This window comes from Diabrotica undecimpunctata, chromosome 4 (genome assembly GCF_040954645.1).
Source record: "Diabrotica undecimpunctata isolate CICGRU chromosome 4, icDiaUnde3, whole genome shotgun sequence".
Classification (NCBI taxonomy): Eukaryota; Metazoa; Arthropoda; class Insecta; order Coleoptera; family Chrysomelidae; genus Diabrotica; species Diabrotica undecimpunctata.
Genome location: NC_092806.1, coordinates 84,110,723 through 84,135,493, shown reverse-complemented (window position 1 = coordinate 84,135,493; position 24,771 = coordinate 84,110,723). Strand labels below are relative to the sequence as shown.

At 33.7% G+C, this 24,771-nt stretch overlaps 1 protein-coding gene across 2 annotated transcripts in view; it reads right to left on the bottom strand.

The window, feature by feature from the left end:
- Positions 1-24,771, bottom strand: part of Rcd1 (Reduction in Cnn dots 1) — a 340,758-nt gene that overhangs the window by 87,868 nt on the left and 228,119 nt on the right. For both annotated transcript variants that reach the window (XM_072529866.1, XM_072529867.1), the window contains exons 6-7: positions 23,087-23,171; positions 16,991-17,138 (exon numbers count right to left, since the gene is read on the bottom strand). In XM_072529866.1, coding sequence (XP_072385967.1) covers positions 16,991-17,138; positions 23,087-23,171 — 233 coding nt within the window. The remainder of the gene's footprint in view (positions 1-16,990; positions 17,139-23,086; positions 23,172-24,771) is intronic.

Below are 24,771 nucleotides of genomic sequence, written 5' to 3'. Positions count from 1 at the left end.
CTCTGAAGTTGATCGTTTTCAACTCATAAACAATTTAAAACTGAAAAAAAAAAAAAAACGAAAAATGATGATTCAAGGCTCAAAAACACAATTATTTGTGAATTCACCAAACCTTGTTCAGTTTCTTATACTTTAGTTTGGGCTTATTTAATTTAAAAACATTGTTTTTAGTTAGTTTTTAGTTTTTATCACAACCTAAAAATGGATTTATACAAAACTGTTAAATAAATTAGGACCAATTTTTGCATGAGCGACCTCTTGTATAAACATATTTTGCTGAATTTAAAACCAAAATCTTATTATTTTTCTATCCTATATTGATTCGTTATTTATTTATTTGTCCTCTAGATTTTTTTCAGTTCTTAAAAGGTTTGTTTATAAGCCAAATTAGTGCAATGAAGATATTTTACATTTTTACACAGCAATTCTTATCGGCAGTGAAGACGGGAAGTCGTAAATTTTTATTACATCTTTCAATGTGAGATAAAATAAAAATGCGATGACTAACTGAAATGTTTAAGATTAGAGAAACATGATGTGTCATGTTTATTGTAAATACTCGACATCATTAGCACGTGCAAATCCTACCCTGTCGCCTAATTTCCTATGAAATTAAAACGGTAAAGGTTTGGGGTCCATTTATTTTTTCGGACATGCGTATTTACGAGGTCCACGAGGTTTTGAAAGATCTTTACTACTCGACTACCAAATTCTTCTCGGCAAGTGTATTTCGCTTAAAAACGAATCATGGTCGATTCTCGTCGCATTTATTTAAGCTTGGAATATTACCGGCACCATCCTGTGGTTGTGATATAAGTTCTTACGGAGATCTTAACCATATTTTCTTTGGATGCAACAAATATTTAGAAAAATCTAATAAATTAATTCAAACTCTCATTGAAATGAAATATTTGCTTCCGTTAAGTCTATCACACATTTTGGCAACTGCTAATAGAGAAACCTTAGAATTGCTAATAAATTTTATTAAAGATGTAAAATAGAAATATAAATTAGTATAACTCCAGTGATTTATACATATATCTAAAAGAAAGTAACAAACAAGAACAACAAATATCTTTAAACATAAATAAAATATTCTGTGGCTGATGGATATGTTTCCCAGCCATATCACACACACACACACACACACACACACACACACACACACACACACACACACACACACACACACACACAAACACACACACACACACACATATAAACACACATACACACAAACATACAAACACACACATATACAAACACACACACATACAAACATACACACACACACACACACACACACACACACACACACACATACAAACACACACACACACACACAATCAAACACACACATACATATACACACATACACACACAACACACACATACATACACACACATACACACACATATAAACACACACATAAACACACAAACACACACACACACACACACACACACACACATACACACATATCTATTTTTATTAATTTTAGTTAAAACTTAAGTATTTTCGGAACGCCATTACTAAGTGTTCAACCAATGCATGCTTCCTATCATGACATATGGATGCCAAACCTTGTAACGATGTGCTGGACGTTCAACAGTTCGAACCGTGGGAGTGTCGATAATCGCGCACCCATTTCCACGACGAGACGACGAGGTGGGATTCGGAGCGGCTATTTAAGGCAAGAGATTGGCGGAAAAGAGAGTCTTGTGGCTAACGCTCTAGTCTCCCTGGCTCGCTGGTGCATTGAATCTGCGAGCCGACCCGGACAGAGAGACTTCCGTAGTGAGGATTATACTGTGTCCTCAATCAGGCAGAACCCGTGAGTATCGTGCACTGAACGTTACCGTCAACTCTGACTTAGAGTATAGCGTGGATCTGCACAACCGAATATTTCGATTGCGAGTGTAATCTCTTATAATAATTGTATAAGTCTGTCATTTTGTTTGTTAGTAATATTAATTTTTCTTTTACAGGCGTCCGCCGGGGAATTCACTCTCGCGGGATCCAGCCGGGGATACAGAATACATTTTATTTTTATTTTTGTATATACGTGGAAATTAATAGATTTATTTTTATTTCAACCTGTGGTTTACTGAGTCTGTCGCTTCGAAAGAGCTACCCGTTACAAACTGGCGCCCGAGCAAAATTGAGGAAGTGCTAAAAGAGACCGAAAATTAATAACATGCCGACAGATAAAGACACAGACTCAGTAACAGGTGCATCGTGGATAAACCGCCTTTGCAAAGAGGAATTGCAGAGCGAAGCCGGAAAATGCAGCTTATATCCCAAGGGAACCGTCGACGAATTGGGAGTACGACTCAGAACCTATTTTAAAGATCGCGAGGAAGCGACAGGAACAATGCCAAAAGAAAAAACTTCCAAGGGAGCAGAATCCGACACACCGACCCAGGAAATTTCGGTCATTCGAAGACAATTACAGGAATTAACAATACCGAAACAAATAGGGCAATCAGAATTGCTAAATCAAGTACAAAAGTGGAACACACACTTCGACAAGAAACATTCGGATGCTATAGAATTCTTAGAGAGGATAGACGAATTAAGCTTGGCCTACGAGATCGATAAACAAGATCTACTAAGAGCATTACCAGAATTGTTAGGAGACCACGCATTGTTATGGTACCGAAACAATAACTAAAATTGGAAGTCGTGGACAGATTTCAGAGAAGATTTTAAAAAAGCTTTCTATCCCAGAGGATATTTGCTACAACTAGAGGAGCAAATCTGAAACAGAAAACAGAGACAAAACGAACCAGTGGATAGATATATCACGGAGATTCAAACATTAATCAGACGAGAAGGATCTTTTTCCAGAAACCAAAAACTCGAAAGGATATACAAAAACTTGTTACCAGAATATAAGCTTTATGCTCGCCGCCGGGATTTCGAAAACTTAACCGAATTACAAGATTTAGCCCAAGAATACGAAGCTTTAGAAGACGAAAAGACTTGAGTAAATCAGATTTGTCGTGGTAATTGGAGACGTACGGACCAAGCAGAGTACGATGCCAAAACGACATGCTTTAGATGCAAGATGCCAGGTCACAGCCGTAAAGACTGCAAAAACCCATGGAAAAAGTTTTGTTCGCGTTGCGACAGAGAAGGGGTTTACAGCAGAGACTGCTATGTCAGGCGTCAGGGAAACGAATTACAGACTGGAGAAACAAGGAGTCGTCCCAGTCTGTAAGGCAAGATTCGACTCCATTCGTTTTCGCTGTTACACAGCCAGCAAGCAATGACGTTTGACTGTTTGCATCACTGAAAATAGGGCCAACAACATACAGAGCGCTCATGGACACAGGAACCACTAAAAATTACGTCGGGGATAGAATAGCTCAGATATACAAGGACTCTCTAGATAGCTACAGCGGAAGAACAAGACTAGCAAATGGATCGTCAATGGAGCTTAACCAGAAATTAACAATTCACTGCGAAATCGATAAGTTACAAACCCGACAAACATTCATAGTAATGCCAGGGTTGACGGAAGATGCCTTACTAGGAGTGGAATTCCTCAGGATAAGGTAATAGCTCCCGATATGGAATTCGCGTTTGCCTACTTGGATGATATCGTAGTAATATCTAAGATGCTCCAAGAACTTCGAGAAATGCACATTTTGCCAGTCAGAACTCAGATACTTAGGACACGTGGTTGGAGCTATAACTGAACTTGCAGCACCGAGAAATGTGCGTCAACTCCGCCGGTCAGTTCTGTATTGTTACTCGAGCGTACCAGACGTATATACTTCGGCCGGTGATTTCGAGTGTTTAAAATTTTAACGAAACCGATTTAAAAACTCATTAAATTACTTCTGTAAAAACACAGTGATAGTGTAAAAAATATACAATGAGTGTGCAAGAAGGGGGGCCACCCCCGATCAACCCGATGATCTTTTGTTTGATTCCCCAGATCAGCAAGACATGAATATGCAAGTCACGGATTCAGGTATACGTAATTCACACGAAAATCAAAATGTAAGTAAACCAAATTTAATTACCGAGCAGTCTAATACTTTTAAAGACGGAAATTCATTCCAATCTCAACTCGAAAGGCAGAAATAGGTTTTTAATTATGGCCCAAACGATCAGGGCCCTTTTCATATTTATGTGGAAAACAACCAAATAAATTTTTCAGCTAGACTAAATGCTTTAAGGGTCGGGGATATAATTTTAACAAATTTTCCTGAATTGGACAATAATATTTTAAGTATCGATGCAATAGGTCGCAGTAGAATTCGAATTAAAAAGAAAGAATTCAAAAAACGCTAATTACCTTATCAGTAACAAAAACGCTAAAGTATTTATTAAATTAAATTAAATCTTATGAACCCCATTCACCGTTCGAAGTTTTAAATGTTAAAAGAATTAATCGTAAGAATACAACAGGCGAATCGACAGAATTTGTTCCAACAAAATCATGCATTATCAGTTTTAAAACACAAACATTACCTAAATATGTTATTATTAATAAAGTCATAAAAGAGGTAGAGTTATACAAATAAAAAGTACTACTTTCTTTTAATTGTTTGCGTTATGGATATCTAGGAAATCAATGTAAATGTCGACCCAGATGCTATAAATGTAACAAAGATCACAAGTCGAAAGAGTGTACGGAAGTAGAAATAACACCAAAATGTTTTAGTTGCATGGGAGATCATTTTACTATTAATTTGAAAGATTGCCCGGAATTTCACCGGCAAAAATTAATCAAAGAAACTATGTCATCGGCCAATGTAAATTATCATGATGCTAACAAATTAATTCCCAGAAACTCTTACGCTTCTATTACTGCCAATTGTTCAACCACTACTAAAAATAACCCAAACGAAAGTATAGAGCTTCTACCCTCATGCTCGATTCAACCTCCTCCAAACTTCTATTTCTTCGGAGAGTCATCTTCACACCATTCAGAAACTCACAATAGAGTCTGTAACAAAAAACCAACTGTTGAGTTTCATAAGCCAGTTAAAAGGCCGAGGCCAAATAGTCCAGACCCAATTGATATAACCCATCGAGGAATCATTTCTCAACCTAGGACTATAGGTCCAAATTATAGTATTCTAAACAACCCTAGTTACGTTAAAAATGTTAACAGTTCAGATTTTTCAACTCATAATTCAGGGTAACTTCAGCGAATCTTATAATAATTTCAGAATTGGTGGCAAACATTGTCTCTACAATTAAGAGAACTAATAATTATAATATCACCAAAACGGAACTAGAATGTATAATTAGTAAACAATTAAATATAGATCTATCAGAAAACATATCAAATTCGCAGATTCAACACAACACAGAAAATAAATATCATTCAATAGAACTGCCGATCAGCAGTTTCAAATAAAGAAAACTTGGAAATCCTCATTCATGAGAATGATGCTGCTCTTGCGATGTTATCTGAAACTTGGTGTAAAGGAGGAAAGTATTATAATTTTAAAAATTACAATATTAGTCGTAAAGACCGTCCAGACGGTTATGGAGAGGTGGCCATATTAATTAAAGCAAGCATTTACTATGAAGAAATATTAATAAATACTAAAGTAAATTTTTCTCATAAATGTATTGCTATTAAGCTATTACCTAATAAAAAATCCATTTATATAGTGTCGTTATATATTGAACCAAGAAAGAAAATAACACTGCAAGAATGGAATGAATTTTTTGTTAATGTACCAAAACCTTTTCTAATAGCAGGTGATTTTAATGCCCACCATGTTTCTTGGGGTTGCGATTTTAATGACACATATGGGAATATTTTATCTGATGCAATAAACCACTATAATCTTATTTTTATAAACAACGGATCTCCAACATTAGTTCCCTTAAGTAGTAAAAGCGCAATTGACTTAACTCTGTGCTCTCAAGATATTGTACAGTTTTTTACATGGACAACAATAGAGGACCCACATGGATCAAATCACCTACCCATATTGTGATAACACTCAATGTTAAAGATGATCATGACTTAGCTGAACCATCGAAGCACAGTATATGGCAGTTAAAAAATGCCAATTGGAATCTATATGTAGCTAATGTCGAACACAGAGATATAGCCCAAAATGATGATGAACTCCTTTCTATGATTAATGAAGCTGCAGAAATGGCCATCCCAAGAAAATTTTCAGGTCGGACTAAGCACCGCAATCACTGTCCGAAGCCTTGGTGGAATGAAACATGTAAAAATGCTGCTCATCAAAGAAAATTAGCTTTTGCCAAGTATAAGAGAACTCAAAATAGAGAAAATTTAATTGAATTCAAAAAAATGGATGCTTGCGCCAAACGCACATTCAAATTTACAAAAAGGCAAAAACGGGTTGAGTACTGTACAAGCTTAAACAGCCATACCCCAATTTCACAAATTTGAAAAAAGGTAAACAATTATAAAAATCGAAAAGTCCAAAATAGATTACCAATAGAGCCAAATTCAAACTGGATAGAAGAATTTCATATCAAAATTTCACCGCCATGGGTACCAACCAACCGGGATGAATGTGATCTCCAAATTTCTTCAGTACCAAGGAATACGACCTATCTTGGCGAAAGATTTTTGATGTGGGAACTGGAACGATCTATCAAACATACCAACAATAGCTCTCCTGTTATAGATAATATCTCTTATTCCATGCTTTATAACTTACCAATAAATCAGAAAAAATCTCTTAAGTATATTTAATGCAATATGGACAGAACAAACATCGATCCCTGAAAGTTGGAAGGAGTATATTATCATCCCCATAAAAAACACGACAAACCGGATTCCATTCCAACCTCCTATAGGCCCATATCATTAGCTTCATGTGTGTTGAAAACCTTCGAGAGACTTATCAAAAATCGTCTTGAGCAATGGTTAGAGAAAGAACATATTCTACCTGATATACAATATGGCTTCAGAAAATCTAGGTCAACACTGGAAGCATTAACAGTAATTGTAACAGATATTTTAGCTGGATTTACTAGTAACTTCATGACTACGGCAGGTTTCAACGATATTACAGGTGCATTTGATAATGTTAACCTAGATGTTTTAACCAATAAATTGATTTCGATTGGATTTAATACGCAATTAGCGAACTTTATAACCTCGCTGTACACAAACAGGAAAATACTTATAAAATATATAAAATAAATCAGGTAACCACTATACCTAGAACTACGAACCTAGGACTCCCCTAAGGCAGTATTTTAAGTCCTGTTTTGTTTTTATTATATACAATGGATGTCAGTGTTAAACTTCAAAACATACGAACAATACAATTTGTAGATGATATTGTTTTTTATTGTACAAGGAAAAACTTTGAAACTTGTGAATATGAATTAAATAAAACTTATGACATCTTCAACGAGTGGCTGAATGAAAATTATTTTACACTTTCTGAACACAAAACAGAGGTGTGTCTATTTAGCCGAAAACGAAACATTGAACAGGATCATGTAAAACTGGGACCTTATAATTTCCAAATAAAAAATGTGAGATACTTAGGATTATATCTAGATCGGAAACTGTTATGGAAAGATTGTATCCATCAAATAACAAAAAAGTCTGAAAATGCTATTAACATACTGAGAGCCTTTTGTTATACAAAATGGGGGGCTGACCCAAATATCGCCTTGTTATTTTATAGAACCATGATAAGATCAATCCTGGATTATGGTAGTCATTTGTATGGATCAGCGGCGCAAATTCATTTAGACAAAATAGAAACCCAAAAAAACTTATTATTATCCCGGTTTTTTTATAGCGTTCTCCGCCTTCTGGTTCCCAGTTTCCAGCTACGTCGGTCATTCCATTCGCCAGGGTGAAGGTTTCTTTCCGACATTGCCTTCTGAATGCCGCCCAGACAGGATTGTTTTGGCCTTCCTCTCTTCCTTCTTTCCCTTGGCGTCCATTTTAAAATTTGGTTTGGCAGCCTGTCGTCGTCCATTCTTTTCACATGACCATACCAGATCAGTTGTCTCCTTTGAATTTCGTCAAAAAAACAAAAGTCTAAAAATATGTCTTGGATATCTCAAATCAAACCCAATAAATATTATGGAAGCAGAAGCTGTAGAACCACCGTTACAACTAAGAAGGCAACTAATAAGTAAGTGGCAAGTTTATCACAAAAGCATTTGCTAAATCCGCAAGTTATATTATCCCTATCCATGAACTGTCAATTTCAGTAGTCACTCAGTCTTATTGGCTACGAAAGAAAACTCAGCTAATTTGTGAAAGTTATACCACTCTTTCCCAATTCAGGTCAGTACTGTACACATCAAAAACCCTACCAATATTTTCAGAACATCCGCATATCCTTTTTTCTAAAAAAATTAAGACGTTTCAGATTGACAAAAACGACCACTTCCTCGAAACGGTCAATCAACGATGCCTGACTATTATCAGATTTACACCGATGGATCAAAACAAATTCGTACAGGTTCCACTTTTTACGATCACACCTCAAAATATCATGAAGAGTTCAGATTACCAGATGAGGCAACGATATATACAGCAGAAATGTTTGCAATAAGTGAAGCTTTAAAATATATACTTAGGACGTATAGACTCAAAAGTGTCATATTTACGGATTGTAGAGGTGTCATAGAGAGACTAAAAAATATAAGTGCAGCCAAGAACTTAAGTCATCTAGAAGTAGAAATACTACAGACCAATCACGAAATACTTAGCTCGCAACGGGAGGTGCTAATAGTTTGGATCAAAGGGCATTCGGGTATACAAGGAAACGAAATTGCTGATAAGTTTGCAAAATCCGCCTCAGACTTACACAGAGATTCTATTAACCAGTGTATTCAATATACAGATTTGAATTCCAAACTTAAGACTAAATGGCAAGAACTATATGACAGCAAACAAATAGGACAAACTTATAAATCACATCAAGTCCAAATCCCAATAATAAGATGGTTCCACAACCAAAATAACAGGAACTTTATTATTACTTTAAACAGAATAAGAGCAAGTCATGCAATGTCACCAAGCTATAAATGTAAAATTGGTTTAATTGATGATTCCTCAAGTTTATGTGGTGAACTTGGAAACTTAACACACATTCTACTAGGTTGTTCATTAAATAGTCAAAGCACAGATAAATTTTATAATGAAGTTGTTAATAACAAAATTTGCTTACCCATAAATTTAAATTGTATAATTTTCAATAAGAATATTAATATATTGTTAGCAATTCTGCAACTAGTTAGATTTTGTAAGTGGGCGACGAAAAAATTAAAAAAAAAAACATACACTGCTCACACTTAAATTTTACACTACTAATACTTTAAGCATTGTTATTGTGAAGAAGGACGAGTTTTCTTTAAATTTCTGTAAAGTTGTTTTTTTTTTGTTTATCTTTTTTTTAAATTATTATAGTTAGAGAAAAAAAAATCGTCTGGCTAATTGGTCTTTACCAAAGCCCTAATTAATTAAAAAAAAAAGAAGAAAACTCACCACTGATTCATAGAGAACTATTCGACAATAGCAGAACCGCTAAACATGCTTCTGAAGAAGAAAATAAGATGCAAATGAACCGATAAGCAGGAAAACGCGTTTGAAGAGCTTAAATCAAAACTTTCATCGGCCCCAGTATTAGCATGCCCCGATTTTTCGAAAACATTTTACCTGGAAACAGATGCGTCGAACTGCGAACTTGGGGTTGCACTAACACAGAAATACGACGGCCAGGATAAAGTAATTGCATATGCTAGTCGAACCCTCACACCAGCCGAGACAAAATATTCCACAACGGAAAAATAATGTCTATCCATCGTTTACGGGATAAAGCAAATGAGGCCGTATATAGAAGGATACAATTTTAAGGTCATATCAGACCATCAGTCCCTCAAATGGCTGAAGAACCTTAAAAACCCGTCAGGTCGGTTAGCCAGGTGGAGTTTAGAACTACAACAGTACGATTTCGAGGTAATATATAGAAAGGGAGTCCTCAACAAGGTAGCAGATGCTTTGTCACGAAAACCACAAGAAAACCAGAACGAAGAACCAGAGTTGGAATTATTAGCATCAGAGCTGGAATCATGCAGTTGGTACGATAATTTATATAGGAATGTACTCCAGAACCCAGACGATTTCCCGGATTTACAAATATCACACGGAAAATTATATAAACACATTTGGAGCCGACCTAGAGTTTAATAGCCCATGGAAATTATGCGTACCAAGATATAAAAGGAAATATATTTTGGAGGAAAATCATGACTCAGCCACAGCAGGCCATTTAGGAATTGCAAAAACAATTTGCCTAATAGCGCAGAAGTACTATTGGCCTAAGATGTTCAAACAAACTGCAGACTACGTTAGAGCCAGTACGAAGTGCCTCCAATATAAACCGTCTCAAATGCAACCAGCCGTCTACTGTAGAAAAGCCTTGGCATACTGTCTCAGTTGATTTAATGTTGCCATTCCCAAGATCTGCAAAAGGGAACATTTTCTTAATAGTCATGCAAGACCGGTTTACCAAATGGGTCGTCGCCCAGCCGATAAGAGCAGCATCTACGAACTCCATCATCGACACTCTACGATCAAAGGTAGTCATGCAGTTCGGTATCCCGAAGAATATCATCTCGAACAATGGCGCGCAGTTCACAAGCGGCAATTTTAAGGCGTTCCTAAAGTCCTATAACATAAATCACATTCTAACACCGCCGTACTCACCTTAATGCAATCCAGTAGAACGAATAAACAAAGTACTGAAAACGATGATAGCTACTTACGTGGAGGATAACGATAAAGACTGGGACAAATTGATACCAGAATTCTGCTACGCCATAAATTCGTCAAGACACGATTCAAAAGGATTTTCACCAGCGCTTCTTAATTTCGGAAGAGAATTATACACAACAGAGGCGACAAACGGCCAAGGTATACAGGGGTATGCAGAGAACTTAAACAAGTTAGAAGCGTTAAGAGAATTGGCGAAAGTGCACATGGAACACGCTTTCGAGGACCAAAAGAAACATTACGATCTAAGACGAAGAGAATGGCGGCCACATCCAGGAGATCGAGTCATGAAAAAGGAACACCATCTATCATCGGCTAGTGCAGCTTTCACCAGCAAATTAGCGCCAAAGTACTCAGGACCATACATAGTAACATCAGTGATATCACCAGTAGTAGTAAAACTGAAATTGGTCGATAGTAGTAGCCGCAAGCAGATGACGGCACATGTAAAAGATTTAAAACCATGGGAAGGGGGAGATATTATTACAGAAATCCAATCCCCACCACAATCAAACGGTATTTAAGTGGCAGTGCTGCAAGCAGAATTCAGTTCATCCACATCAAACATGAAAGACGTACTAGAGATACCGGAAGAGATGACCCCTCTGGAAACGCCAGAGAGACCCGGACTGCCCGTGACACCAGGGAAAGACGCGGAGAGGATCCTGAAGAGGTGCCATGAACTATTCGGTACACCACCAACCCCACCAAGGAAGAAGAGCGTATCTGATACTCCAACAGGACCAGAAGCCCAATCCGCGTCCTCTTCAGGAGAAGTTGAACCCGGGAAAAACTCCGATATCATAGAGATCGTCCCAAAGTACCTGATCGAGAGGGGGACCAAAAGATACCGGATATGGTGTAACAACGGGAAGAAGATTGCGGTAAAGATACCGCGAGGGATAGATGGCATCACAAGGCAGTAGACGTTACTAAAAAAAAAAGGTATGTTACTTTTTTTTTTCCAAAGAGAAAGGGGTGTAACGATGTGCTGGACGTTCAACAGTTCGAACCGTGGGAGTGTCGATAATCGCGCACCCACTTCCACGACGAGACGACGAGGTGGGATTCGGAGCGGCTATTTAAGGCGAGCGATTTGCGGAAAAGAGAGTCTTGTGGCTAACGATCTAGGCTCCCTGGTGTATTGAATCTGCGAGCCGACCCGGACAGAGAGACTTCCGTAGTGAGAATTATACTCTATCCTCAATCAAGCAGAACCCGTGGCTATCGTGCACTGAACGTTACCGTCAACTCTGACTTAGAGTATAGCGTGGATCTGCACAACCGAATATTTCGATTGCGAGTGCGTTTGGAGCTTCCGCTGGATTGAGGCGGAAGCGAGTATAAGTCTGCGTGCGATTGAATTCGCGTATTCCATTTTGTTTGTTAGTAATAATAATTTTTCTTTTACAGGTGTCCGCCGGGGAATTCACTCTCGCGTGATCCAGCCGGGGACACAGAATACATTTTATTTTTATTTTTGTATATACGAGGAAATTAATAGATTTATTTTTATTTCAACCTGTGTTTTACTGAGTATCGCTTCGAAAGAGCTACCCGTTACAACCTGGACAATAAACAAGACAAATATGAACAAACTAGCCATAACAGTAAGGTCAATGTAAAGAGCAATGTTTGGTATAACTGGGTAAGATCAAAAACAAGGATCGAGTATATCACAACAAAAATTGCCAAACTCAAATTAAGCTTTGAAGGTCATACTGCTAGACAAAAAGACCAACGTTGGAACGCCATAATACAACATTGGACACAACCAAGGTAGACGACCAAGAGGAAGACCACAGATTAGATTGGTAGATGAGATAAAAAGATTAGCCGGAAAAAATTAAAACTTTGTTATGATATGATAACTGTAGATGATGTATGTAGTATGAATAATTGGAGATGGTGTGTCTCTGACTTTCTATTAATCCACTACTGTTGGTACGTTCTTGAAGCTGACTTCTTCTTTTAGTATTGGCAACCAGAGTTTGCTACATTCTGCTGATGGGTTCGCTACACATTTTGCTTCATTAAGTAAGATGACAGCCACTTTTTTTCTCTATTTCTTTCTAGAGTAGATTTTTCTCTTTTTCAAGACTGTTTCTTTCATCACTATTGATGCATCTTTCAAGACTGTTTCTTTCATTACTATTGATGCATCTTTCTATTGTACTCTGTGCTAATTGTTCTAGGCATGTTTGCAAATTTTTTATTTATAGAAGTCTCTGTTTTTGATGTATGCTTGATGCTCGTCTATACTGACACTTACTTATTTTGCGGTTTCTCCCATCTGAAAATTGTAGCATTCACTATATCTGTGTGTTGGTTGTTTTGATGTTGTACTTATTTCCTATCTTTTCTAGTTTTTCTGATTTTTTTTACATATGGTATTGTTTTCATCTTTGAATTCCTTCTTGGGGGCGTTTCTGGATTGCTTATGGTGTTTTGATGTGTCTTTTCTTCAATCATGTGAAATACCTTCTTTATAAATGACAATGGGTAATCATTTTTTGTTAAAACCTTCCTGAAATGCTTGTAATTAGAGCAGGTGTTTTGGGCTCTATCATAAAATAACTTGATAATTCCTTTTTCGATTTTTATGTTGTGGTTTGTGTGGCAATTTAAATATTGGTGTTGATTGGTTTTCTGTAAGCTTTGATTGCATATCCTGTATCCTCTTTTGTGATTAAAATATCCAGAAAAGGAAGTGAGTTCTTCTTTTCTTTTTCTATGGTGAATTTGATTGATTCTTATTTACTGTTGATGTCTATCAGAAATTTATTCAGTGCTTCTAATCCGTGAGGTCAAATAGAGAACAATCATCTACAAATCTCCACGATACTGTGGGTTGTTGTTCATATTTATGCACAATGTTTTTGTACCGGGATTTAATTAAGCATCAGATCTAAGTAACCCAATTCAGTTTATTGCTTATTGCTAAACGGATGATTGTTTGTTTACGACATTGAAAATATCGGTGTAACTGGAACGCGCTCTGACCTAGTGAAATTTGCAATGTAATCAAAAGCTTATTAAATAATGTGTACAAATTAAACAAGTACAAACGTATTATAATAACAAACTCACGTATGTTAAATAGCTGGAAATCACGGGGTTATTAGCATTATCATTATTGTTAAGAATGAAGAATCAAGAGAATGGTCGAGGTTAATTTTGTCAACGTCAACTGAGTACTATCTAGTATTGTACTTAGATAACTAATAAACTAAAACATGAGTATCTAGTGTTTAAATAAATGTACCATACGATACCATAAGTGAAGCATTATTTATTACATTTTGTTCCACTTTCTCCATGAAAACATCTGCTAATAATGGAGATAAGGATGAGTACATGGCTAATCCAAAATCTTGTTTGTAAAAATTATTATCCAGTGAATGCGTTGCAAGTACATGCGTTGATGCGAGTACATGCGTTGGTTTTGTAAGTTTTTAATAATTTCCAGTCGAATTACTTGATGAGATGCTGGGATTATTGACATGAAATTTGTGAGATAATACCTCTGGTTCATGCAACCTGAAGTTTTATAAATTTGGGTTTTAGAAATATTGCTATATACAGTATAGTCCCTCTATAACGAACACGGTTATTACGAGGTTTCGCTTATAACGAGGTACATTAGATGTCCTATTTTTCTATGTCCTAGATTTCTATTGAACTATAACGCAAATTTGGTTATAACGAGAGAAAATAAGATCGAAAAACGTGTTTTTTACGTTTTTGACTCAGCCGTGGTTATAAATAAATACCCTTTTTAACTGCACCGCAACAAACTTAACTGCTGCTCGCAATAAACTTCTTTACAATAAATACAACTGTTTCACATCTTTAGAAAATATGATAGATACAATGATACTGGACAATTTAAAGCAGTCAAAAGTGACAGACTTCTTCCAATTGCAGAAGCAATAGTTTATTATTCTCCTTTAAAATAGGCTTTATACATTATGTAGTTGGAAAAAAATGTAGGTACAGATTTTTTGTTTTATCGTATATCATTGACAATAAAAATAAACAACTCTTTTTTGTTTTAACGTAATTCATTGACAATAAAAGTAAACAACTTTTTTTCGAAAACGCCATTCAAACAATATTTATTAGCATCTTATTTGCTCCGAATGGCTTCGCTATAGCAAGTTAATGTTTTAGAAAACTACATATTCATATATATTCACAGTATTATTGTTGTCTGATATAACGAGATCGGCTTATAACGGGGTAATTAGTTTGCCATTTCAGTCCTCGTTATAGAGGGAGTCTACTGTATTTATAATACAAGAAATATTACAATCTATTATAAGATATATGTCGTTGGTTACATTTTCTGTATTGTTCTGTAATTTCTCGTTTTCTAATTTTAACTCCAGTTGTGAAAATCGAAGAATTTTGACAGGATAGAGTTTTTTGAATAATTTGTTAGTATTAAAGTTTAGCTTTTTGCTCCGAAAGTTATAGTGTTTTTCACAAAAAATATATTTGATATACAATACATACACATACATACATACAACGGCATTATTGGAAAAGATATAATTGAATGTGTCCCAACAACAAACTAAATAAAACTGACTAAAAGTAACTTTCATTAAGTTCGGTGTTGTTGTTTTAAGGTCTCACAAGCCCCACTAGCATGACGTAACCGCCACTTACATACCGGTACCGATGACTTTACGTACTCTTCGAAGCACAGTGGAGAGTTATTTAAATTAGAAATTGAAAATTTCTGGTGTCAACGCTGGGGTCGAACCCGAGCCCTCGAGCATGATAGGACAGTACAAACGCCACTGGCCTCATACAAATAGATTATTGCGATATGCAAGTTTATGACATGTTCAGGGTATACACATATTATATAAATTTATAAATGAAGAATTTAATGCATGAATTATAAATTATTAAAAACTTGTAATGTAAATCATAATTGCAATGTAGATAATAACACAATACAATGAGAAAACATGCTTAAATAAATTCTGTGTTCAGAATATTTTGTTCTTATTTATGTTTCCCTTGAAAAGGGCTTAGCTCGCTTGAGTTTCATATATACAAAATAAACCAGTCGCTCGACAGCAGAGTGTGACTAGTGTATTGGACAGTCTTTTAAACACATAATTAATAATTATAGACAATTCATTCAACTTGGAACTATGTTGAAGTCATTGGCAGAAACGTAACACAAGAATAATCATGAATAATCGAAGTGCATCTGCATATTCATTAATTTATATTAACAGCTTTCCATGTGTAAATACTAATTTATAAACGACTATAAAATTTGTAAAATAAACATTTAAACCTTTTTTAACTGATGCATTTGGTTAACAGACTGCTTATGAATAATTTTCTGTCTTAAGATAAATTAATATTGGCTATGAGTAAGTGTACTTGGTTGTATAGTAGCTTCCAGTCGAAGTGAAAATGGGACCAACGTATCAAAAAATTAATTACCAAATTTACTAACCAACAGGGACTAGGTTCCGTGAACAGAGTATGCCCAAAATGCTAGCACTTGCTAGCGTCACAGATAACAATTTTTACCGGGGTTATGAGCCGTGGATAAAAATGTGATCATTTGTGCGGTTTCTCAAACGTTAAATAAGTTATAACTTTTAAATGATCAACCTCAAAGACAAATTACTTGGGACCATTACTGTAAAATGAGCCAAAAAATCTATAAAAAAATTGTCCGGGGAGAAAAGGTCAATGGGTATAAATAATTATTTAAACAAATTTTGACCACTTTTGCGTATGCGATTGATTTGCGGCATCCCTTAAATGTAGTTATGCAAAAAAATCTCATGTTAATATTTTTTCAACGAAATTGAGGGTTTCTCCTTGCCTAATTATACATCAAAAGAATTGATTTTTGCAAACAAATGATCTATTAAAAAAAAGTATTGTATATATGTGCCATTTACAGGTATTGTGGGTGCTTAACTGAATACTATCTTCGTCCACTCTCTTCTGTCCTTCAACTTTTCTTTCCAGTTTCTAATTTGCTTTTCTTTTAGATCATCCGTAAACATATCTGGCCTTCCTCTTCTCCGTTTTAGGTCTGGTTTTTCTATACGCAATATCTTTTATCTGTCTTCTATTTTCCATTCTACCTAAATTTTCCAACCATTGTACTGCGTGTACTTATAACTTCACATATGCTCTTTTCTACAGTTAAAAAAACTTAAAAGTTAACAAAAACTTACCACAACACATCTATTGACAATACTCTGAGTAATTCCTTCTTGCCGCTTCTTTTTCTTAGTTATTCTTAGATAATCATCAGCACAACCAATTACTAGTAGACCCGTTTCAACGCGCATATGTTCTCTCAAATTTTCGAGATCTTCTTGACTGTAAAGGAAATAGAAATAGAAAGAGAAAATACATAAATATATATTATTTTTGTAGTAAAATTAGTTAAGCATTTGTTTTAACTGTACTTAAATAAACTGTCGGACTGTCAAATAAACGTCAAATCAAAATGCGGATATTTCGAAGCTCTACCAAAAAAATATCAATTTTAAAGGGTTTTTTCTTCTCTTTTACGGTATCACTAATAGCATAAAGACTTATTTAACTAGTGGTCTGTAATAAAGTGTATATTTCGTGTGTAGGAAGTGAAATCTCTAAAAAATCGGCATGGAAGAAATTCCACCGAAGCCTCCAGATAGAGGCAAATTTTATATAGAATTAGGAGGAGACAGGATGATGGAATTTGAAGAATTAAAAAAATCAACATTATTGTAAATGATAAGGTAACAAACGATAAAAGCCAAACAACTAGCACTAACGAGGTAGGTAACAAATTTGATTCTAATAACGATGCAATTTTGACCAAATTAAACAAAATAGATCAGTTAATCCAAATTTAAAGAAAGTAATAAATTTAACATGAAATAATAGATATAAATTAGGAGATTTATATACACCATACATATAGAAAATAAAAACGGAAATATCGGCAAATTATACAGGATACGCACGGCCCGATATATTTTACGTTCAGTACCTGAAATTGAAAATAATATCACACAAATTATGGTAGTTGGTAGGAATAAAATTAAGGTAGGACTCAATAATTTTGCTAGAACTAATAAATTAATTTAATCTGAAAATCTAAAAAGCAAATAGTACGAGACATATTCCAAAGTTTTTTACTAGTAATTTTTAAAGGTCAGTCTATACCTACAAAGGTAGTAATAGAAAAAATGATATACGAGGTTGAAAATTACACACCCAGAATCATACAATGTTTAAAGTGCTTGAGATTTGGGCATATAGGTGCTCAACGTAGGGTAAAAGATAACATTTTACTTTGTGTATTGTGCAAAGGAAAACATAGCGCTACTGACAAGGGAGCAAATTGTACGAAAAGAGAAAAACAGGAGTATATTAAAAAGATTATGAATACTGAAAATATAACATATTACGAAGCTAATAATAAATATAGAAAATATTATTCAATAGTAAGGAAAGAACAAGAAAGTACTTCCAATAAATATACAATCTATAAACGAAAAAGTAGTAGTATTGTAGTCAAGTAGTATTGATTCTAGTAATGTAGACAAAGAAATAATGGAACCGCACATAAAAAATCTTGCAAACACCAAAAGTAAAAAGTCAGCCTTGTTATAATTTTAATCACCCTATTTATCATAATAAAACAGATGCAAAACGATAATCATAGTAATATAGGAGAAATTATAGTAAACTTTATTTGAACAACTTTAAATCAGATTAATCACAATTTATATGAAAAACGTTGGAATTATTGAAAAACAATATTTCACAATTATTATTACATCGTGATGGCTAACATATCATTTCTTCAATGGAATGCCCGGTCAATTAACACAAATAAGGGTTATTTAGAAAAATGACAAAAAAGTAAATTTTGTATGACAGTAATAAAATAGATATAGGACTAATATCAGAAACATGGTTAAAGAAAAGTTAACTTTATTAAGTTTATGGGCTATAATATCTAAAGGAATGATAAATATGGTGGAGTAGCCATACTTTTGAAAAAAACAGTTAATTTTTATAACAGTCCTACTTTTCATCCACTCAATGACGTAATGTGTAATAGCATATGAATTAAAATTAAAACCGGAAAAAAGATTTTACATTTATTCTATGTATGTAAAACCAAATCTCAAAATCACGGTAAATGAATGGAAAAAGATTTTAATAGTCTGGAGAAGCCTTTTATAATTGGTGGTGATTTTAATGGCCACACTTATGTTTGGGGTTGTAGTACTGTAGACACTATACTAAAAAATCTGATCAGTTAGAAGCTGTTGAGGACTGTATATGTAATAATGGAAAAGAAACTTCGCTGGGTAGACCGAGTAGTAATAATAAATCTGCAATAGACCTTACAATATGCTCAGCAAATAGTCATTATTTCGATTGGGATGTTGTGGACAATACTTTAGGATCAAATCATTTTGCTATTGTTATAAAGTCAAATATTAATTTTAATAAAGCTGAATGTGTAAATACAAAATTACAATGGAATATAAATAAAGGGAACTAGTCTCTTTTCTCTTCTATCACTGATAAGTTCATGGAACTCGATAATAATTTAAGTCACCTACAATTTTTAAATAAATTAAACTAATATTGTAAATGTAATATATATATATATATATATATATATATATATATATATATATATATATATATATACCGGAGAAAAGAACAGGGACTAATCCACGATTTAGAAAAGCTTGGTGGAATGACAATTGTAAAAAGGTGATTCAAAAACAACAACTTGCTTTACGCAAGTTTAAGTTACAGTCCAATATACAAAATTATATAAATTATAATAAATGTGTAGCAGAACCAACAAAGATATTTTAAAGAGTAAGCGTAACGCATGGACAAATGTTTGTGAAACTTTAAACAAAAATACACCAATAAAAAATATGCGGAATCAAGTTAAACGTTTACAAAACATCTTTAAACCACAAATAAATCCAGTGACCGAAGGAGAATGGGTTGAGGAATTTTTGAGAAAATTATATTCAGATAATATATATATTCAAAAATTGATGTAATGGAAAAACTCTTATTATACACTTTCAGTGCCATTTAGGTTATATTAATTAGAAATAAGTCTTAATAAGAAAAACACTTCTCCGGAATAGATAATTATACATTATATTATGTTTTCAAATTTTTATCAAAAAATAAAATAAACACTATTAAAAATTTTTAATCAAATATGGCAATCAGAAGATATTCCAGATAGTTGGAGAGAGTACCAGGGGATTCCCATACTCAAAACAAATTCGAAATTCTGATTTTGCAGAATCTTATATAGTTATTTCATTAAGCTTCTGCATAACAAAAACACTGAAAAGAATGATACAACTTAGGCTCGAAAGATGGTTAGAAAAAAATAATAAAAAGTCACCAACATAATTTGGATTTCGAAAAAATCATTCTACTGTGGAAGCAGTAAGCCACTTGGTAACATATATAAATTTAGCGTTTCGGTAAAACTCTTCAGTAACAGCTCTTTTATTATATGTTGAATCAGTATACGATAATGTTAATTTAAGTATACTATATAACAAAATGACACAAATAGGTCTAGGTCAAAAAATAATAAAATTATATGACTTTAGAAAAATTTATATATCGGTAAATGGTAACACAACTGGTCCAAGGCTAACGATGGATAGTTTACCTCAAGTAGGAATATTAAGCCCGTTATTATATTTAGTTTATACTGCTGATCTATTTTTTGTTAGTAAAAAATTTTAACTCCACAAAAATTTTACAATTTGCAGATGATATAGTCATTTATCAAGAAAACGATAAAATTGAAAATGCAGTCAAATCGATTGAAGAAGTAGCCAAACATATTTAAACCTGGAGTGAATTACATGGACTAAATATGTCTGATTCCAAAACTAAATTATGTATTTTTACAAGAAAATGAAACGAAATACCCGGCCACATCTTAATAAACAATGTCTCCTAACCAGTGCAAAGTTATGTTAAATATTTGGGTATTACTATTGACAGACAGCTTCTTTGGAAATAACATATCATATAGACAATATAGTTAAAAGAACAAAAATGAGAATAAATCTTATTCGATTCGTATCACACTTACGATGGGGAGCAGATCCAAATATTTCTTTGTTATTATTTAATATAAGAGCTATAATCGACTATGGATCAATATTATACAGAAAAGCTTCAGTGTCATTTAAACGAAATCCTTAATAAATGCCTAGATTGTGTATAAGAGCCCTAAGAAGTACACAGATTAATAACCAACAAGTTGAATGCTGTGAAATGCCAATGGATATTAGACGAAAAAAACTTGGCATCAGACTTTTAGTTAGATTGTACGAGAAAAGCCAAGGTTAATATCCAAAATGCACCAGCTGTTCTTAGCAGACTTAACAGAAAAATATTGAATAAAAAAGAAAACTCTAAATATAGAATATTTCTATTCAAAAATGACAATGTAAATGATAAACAACTATAGAAATATGACATTAGCCGTTATCTTTAAGAAAATTAATGTTTATATCTGACAGTTCACGAATGTTCAAAGATTTTTATATGCTATATACAGATGCATTCAAAAATATTGAAGGTGTGCGATGTACATACTGGGATAACAATAATAAAAACCGTAAAATTTTTAAACTAAATTCTATCATGAGTATATACACAGCTGAATTAATAGCGATAATAGAAGTACTAAAATATTTAACTAATATAAATCATTCAAGGTTTATGATTCATAGTGACAATAAAAATTCTTTAAGAAAAATTAGTGCCATAAATCCTAAATCAAAAGTAAATTACATTGAGTTATTATATATAATAAATAAAATTAAATAATTTCAGCAACAAGGCAAAACTTAAGCTTGTTGCTTAGGTTACTTGAGTTAAGTTGGCATGGATTAAAAGCCACTGTGGAATATCTGGAAATGAAATAGTAGATGAATTGGCAAAATACGCGGTGACACAAGGAATATTAACTCATTATCTTTCCATCTTCTTCTTCTTTTGGCATCGTAACCCTGGATGGGTCTTTGCCTGTCTGGCTATGTCCTTCCATTCAGATCTCTCTTCCATTCAATTCTCCTCCATTGTCTTATATTCATGGTTTTAGGTCGTCTTCCACGTCATCCAACCATCTCGTCCTGGGCCTTCCTTTTTTCCGCCTTCCTACCGGCATCCACTATAACATCTTCTTTGTCGTTTTCGTGTCTTCTTGTCGCTGAACATGTCCCAACCATAACAGTTTTTGACTTTTCACAAATCTTACCTCGTCGTTTCTCCTGATTCTCCATGTGCCGTCTTCCTGTTGCACCAGGCCATATACTTTTCTCAGTATCTTTCTCTCGAATGACCTGAGTTGGGCTTCCACTTTTTTCGTCATTACCCAGGTTTCACAACCATAGGTTACTCTTTCCATATCTTTCCATCTAGAGATATAGAATCAGACATATTCAACGTGCTTAAGAAAGAATGGAAAGAAAGGTATATTAATGACACATAAAACCATTACAGATCAATCATAAACCATATTACGGATAAATCTTGGTTTTCTAAAATGGAGTCGACAAAGAATATGACAAGAACTACATGCAAAATGAGATTTAACCACTGTCTTACACCATCATATATGTTTAAAATTAATCTAGCTGATAGTCCATAATGTACTTGTGGTCAGATGGGTAATCTACAAAGTAAAATTTTGGACTGTTCTCTTATATTTAATAAGGTTAATAATTTTTTAAATTCGTTGTATTCTTTGACTGATGTCCGCGATCCCATCAATTTAAACTATTTATTAACATTAGAAAAAAAATAGTTTTTATATAGATTATTGTATATAAACATTTTAGATATTAAACTCAAATTGTAATTGTAAATATAGAGTAAGTATTTTTTTGTAATTTACTAGAATAAAAAAATACATAAAAAAATAATAGAAAAAGAAAATTTAAAAAATAATAAAAATAAATAAAATATAAGAGATAAATAAAAAAAATAAGAGGAAAAACGAGGAACTTGGGCAGTCCATCTCCATAGTAAAGTAGCTATCGAATTAAGTAGATAGCTACTAGATAGAAAAAAACTAGAAACAAATTACCAAAAAAGACTAGGTACATACTAGAGGATCAATACTAGTATTAAATGTAGAAAAAGATTGTATACGAAACAATGACTAATAAAGAAATGAGTAAAAATTGTGAGAATAGCGAATGTATTCAGTGTCCGCAGTCATATAAACTTAAACAAAGAACAGCTGTACTTACTTGGAAGTATTAGAACGTTGTCCAATTACGAACAATACAGGGCACTGAAGTTCTAAAATTGCATCATCTGGTTCACCCCTAAAACCTAAACAAAAAATATAAAATGTGGCATACACAAATATATAATGAGACACAGACAGAACTACTAATAACCGAAAGCAAAAAAAAAATATGAAATTTATTTTACAGGGGTTATGTAATATGTATATATGTATCGTCATATTGCGATACATATATACATATTACACATATGTGTAATGCGTTGTCGTTAGATCGTCCGTTGTCTAATATTATAGGAACTTTGAATCGAATTAATTGTAAAAGGTCGCCGCGCCGTTTCGAAGGCCCTGACAGCCCCGAGAATCTCTAGTACATCTCTTCGGATTCGACGTTCTACGCTGGGTCCCGTATATCTTTGTACCCTTAGGGCCGGTTCTACAATGTAGGTGTAGGTATAAAATACAGTATAGTTATTCTTGGTTTAACTTATACCTAGAGTTATTCGAAGTATAACTGATTGCGCGTTCTACAATGTTAAAGCGACGACAGTATACATATCGAGAGTAAATAGCCTTGTAGTTCTAATGAATGACAGAGTCGCTAATTGTCCTGGCATTGACATGGACATAATATTTACCTAAAATATAATTTACTTTTTATAAAATTGTTTGTCTTTATTTTCTTAATATAATTTTGCGCTCATTTTTCTATTAAATTAAAAAAAGGGTTGCAACGGTTGATGCGGGTATATTTGTTTAAATAAAAAAAAAAAAAAAAAAACTTTACAGCAAATGAAATTGATGTGTTGGTGAGTTTAGTGGAGAAATTTAAGGAAATTGTAGGTAAGTACATTATAAAATTAATTTTTTTGAATATTCATATTTATGTATTATTATATTCTAGAATGCAAGAAACCGTAACAAACAACGGGAGAGAAGCAGAGTGGCAAAAAAATAGAAATTCAATTTAATTCTATGTGTGATGTAAAATCTATGTAAATTCTATGTAAAAAGAGATTTAGGTCTTAACAATGCTAGTAATAGCATATTAAATATAATTGGCGTTGGGGCAACAGGAACAACATCACAGTTTGATTCTGATTTCGGTATGCAAAATATGTTACATTATTTTTTATTCTGTAAATACAAATATTAAATGTAGAACTCTATGAACATATTTTTTTATAGGTACAGAAATTACTGTTCAAGAAGAAAATGTTATTCCTGAGGAAACTCTTGAAATTATCAATATTCAAATTGATAAAGAATTTGCCGTTTGTGAGATTGATGATGCTAATGTAAACACGTACAATAGAACTGTTATTTATTATCACTACTTCTGGTTTGTTTGTAATGTAATGTATTTTATTTACAGGCAGGCTGTAGTTGGAAATCATGGACCCACAACAGATTCGGCAGCCCATGAGCAAAGCATTGAAAGTTTTAAATGTCGTTGGTAAACGATTTTGTTAAAGCATGTAATAAGCATATTTTTTCTTTTTTATTTCTAGATGCAGAGTGTGATGCATTAAGTAAGGAAAACATAGTTCCTGAAGAAAAAGAACCTGTCAACTCGGCTGATACACCATAAGGTAATTTTTTTCTATATTTCAAAATTAGAAATATTAAACATGTAACTTTTTAGGTTTTGCTAATATTGAAAGAGGAAAAGGTTTTATAAGAAGG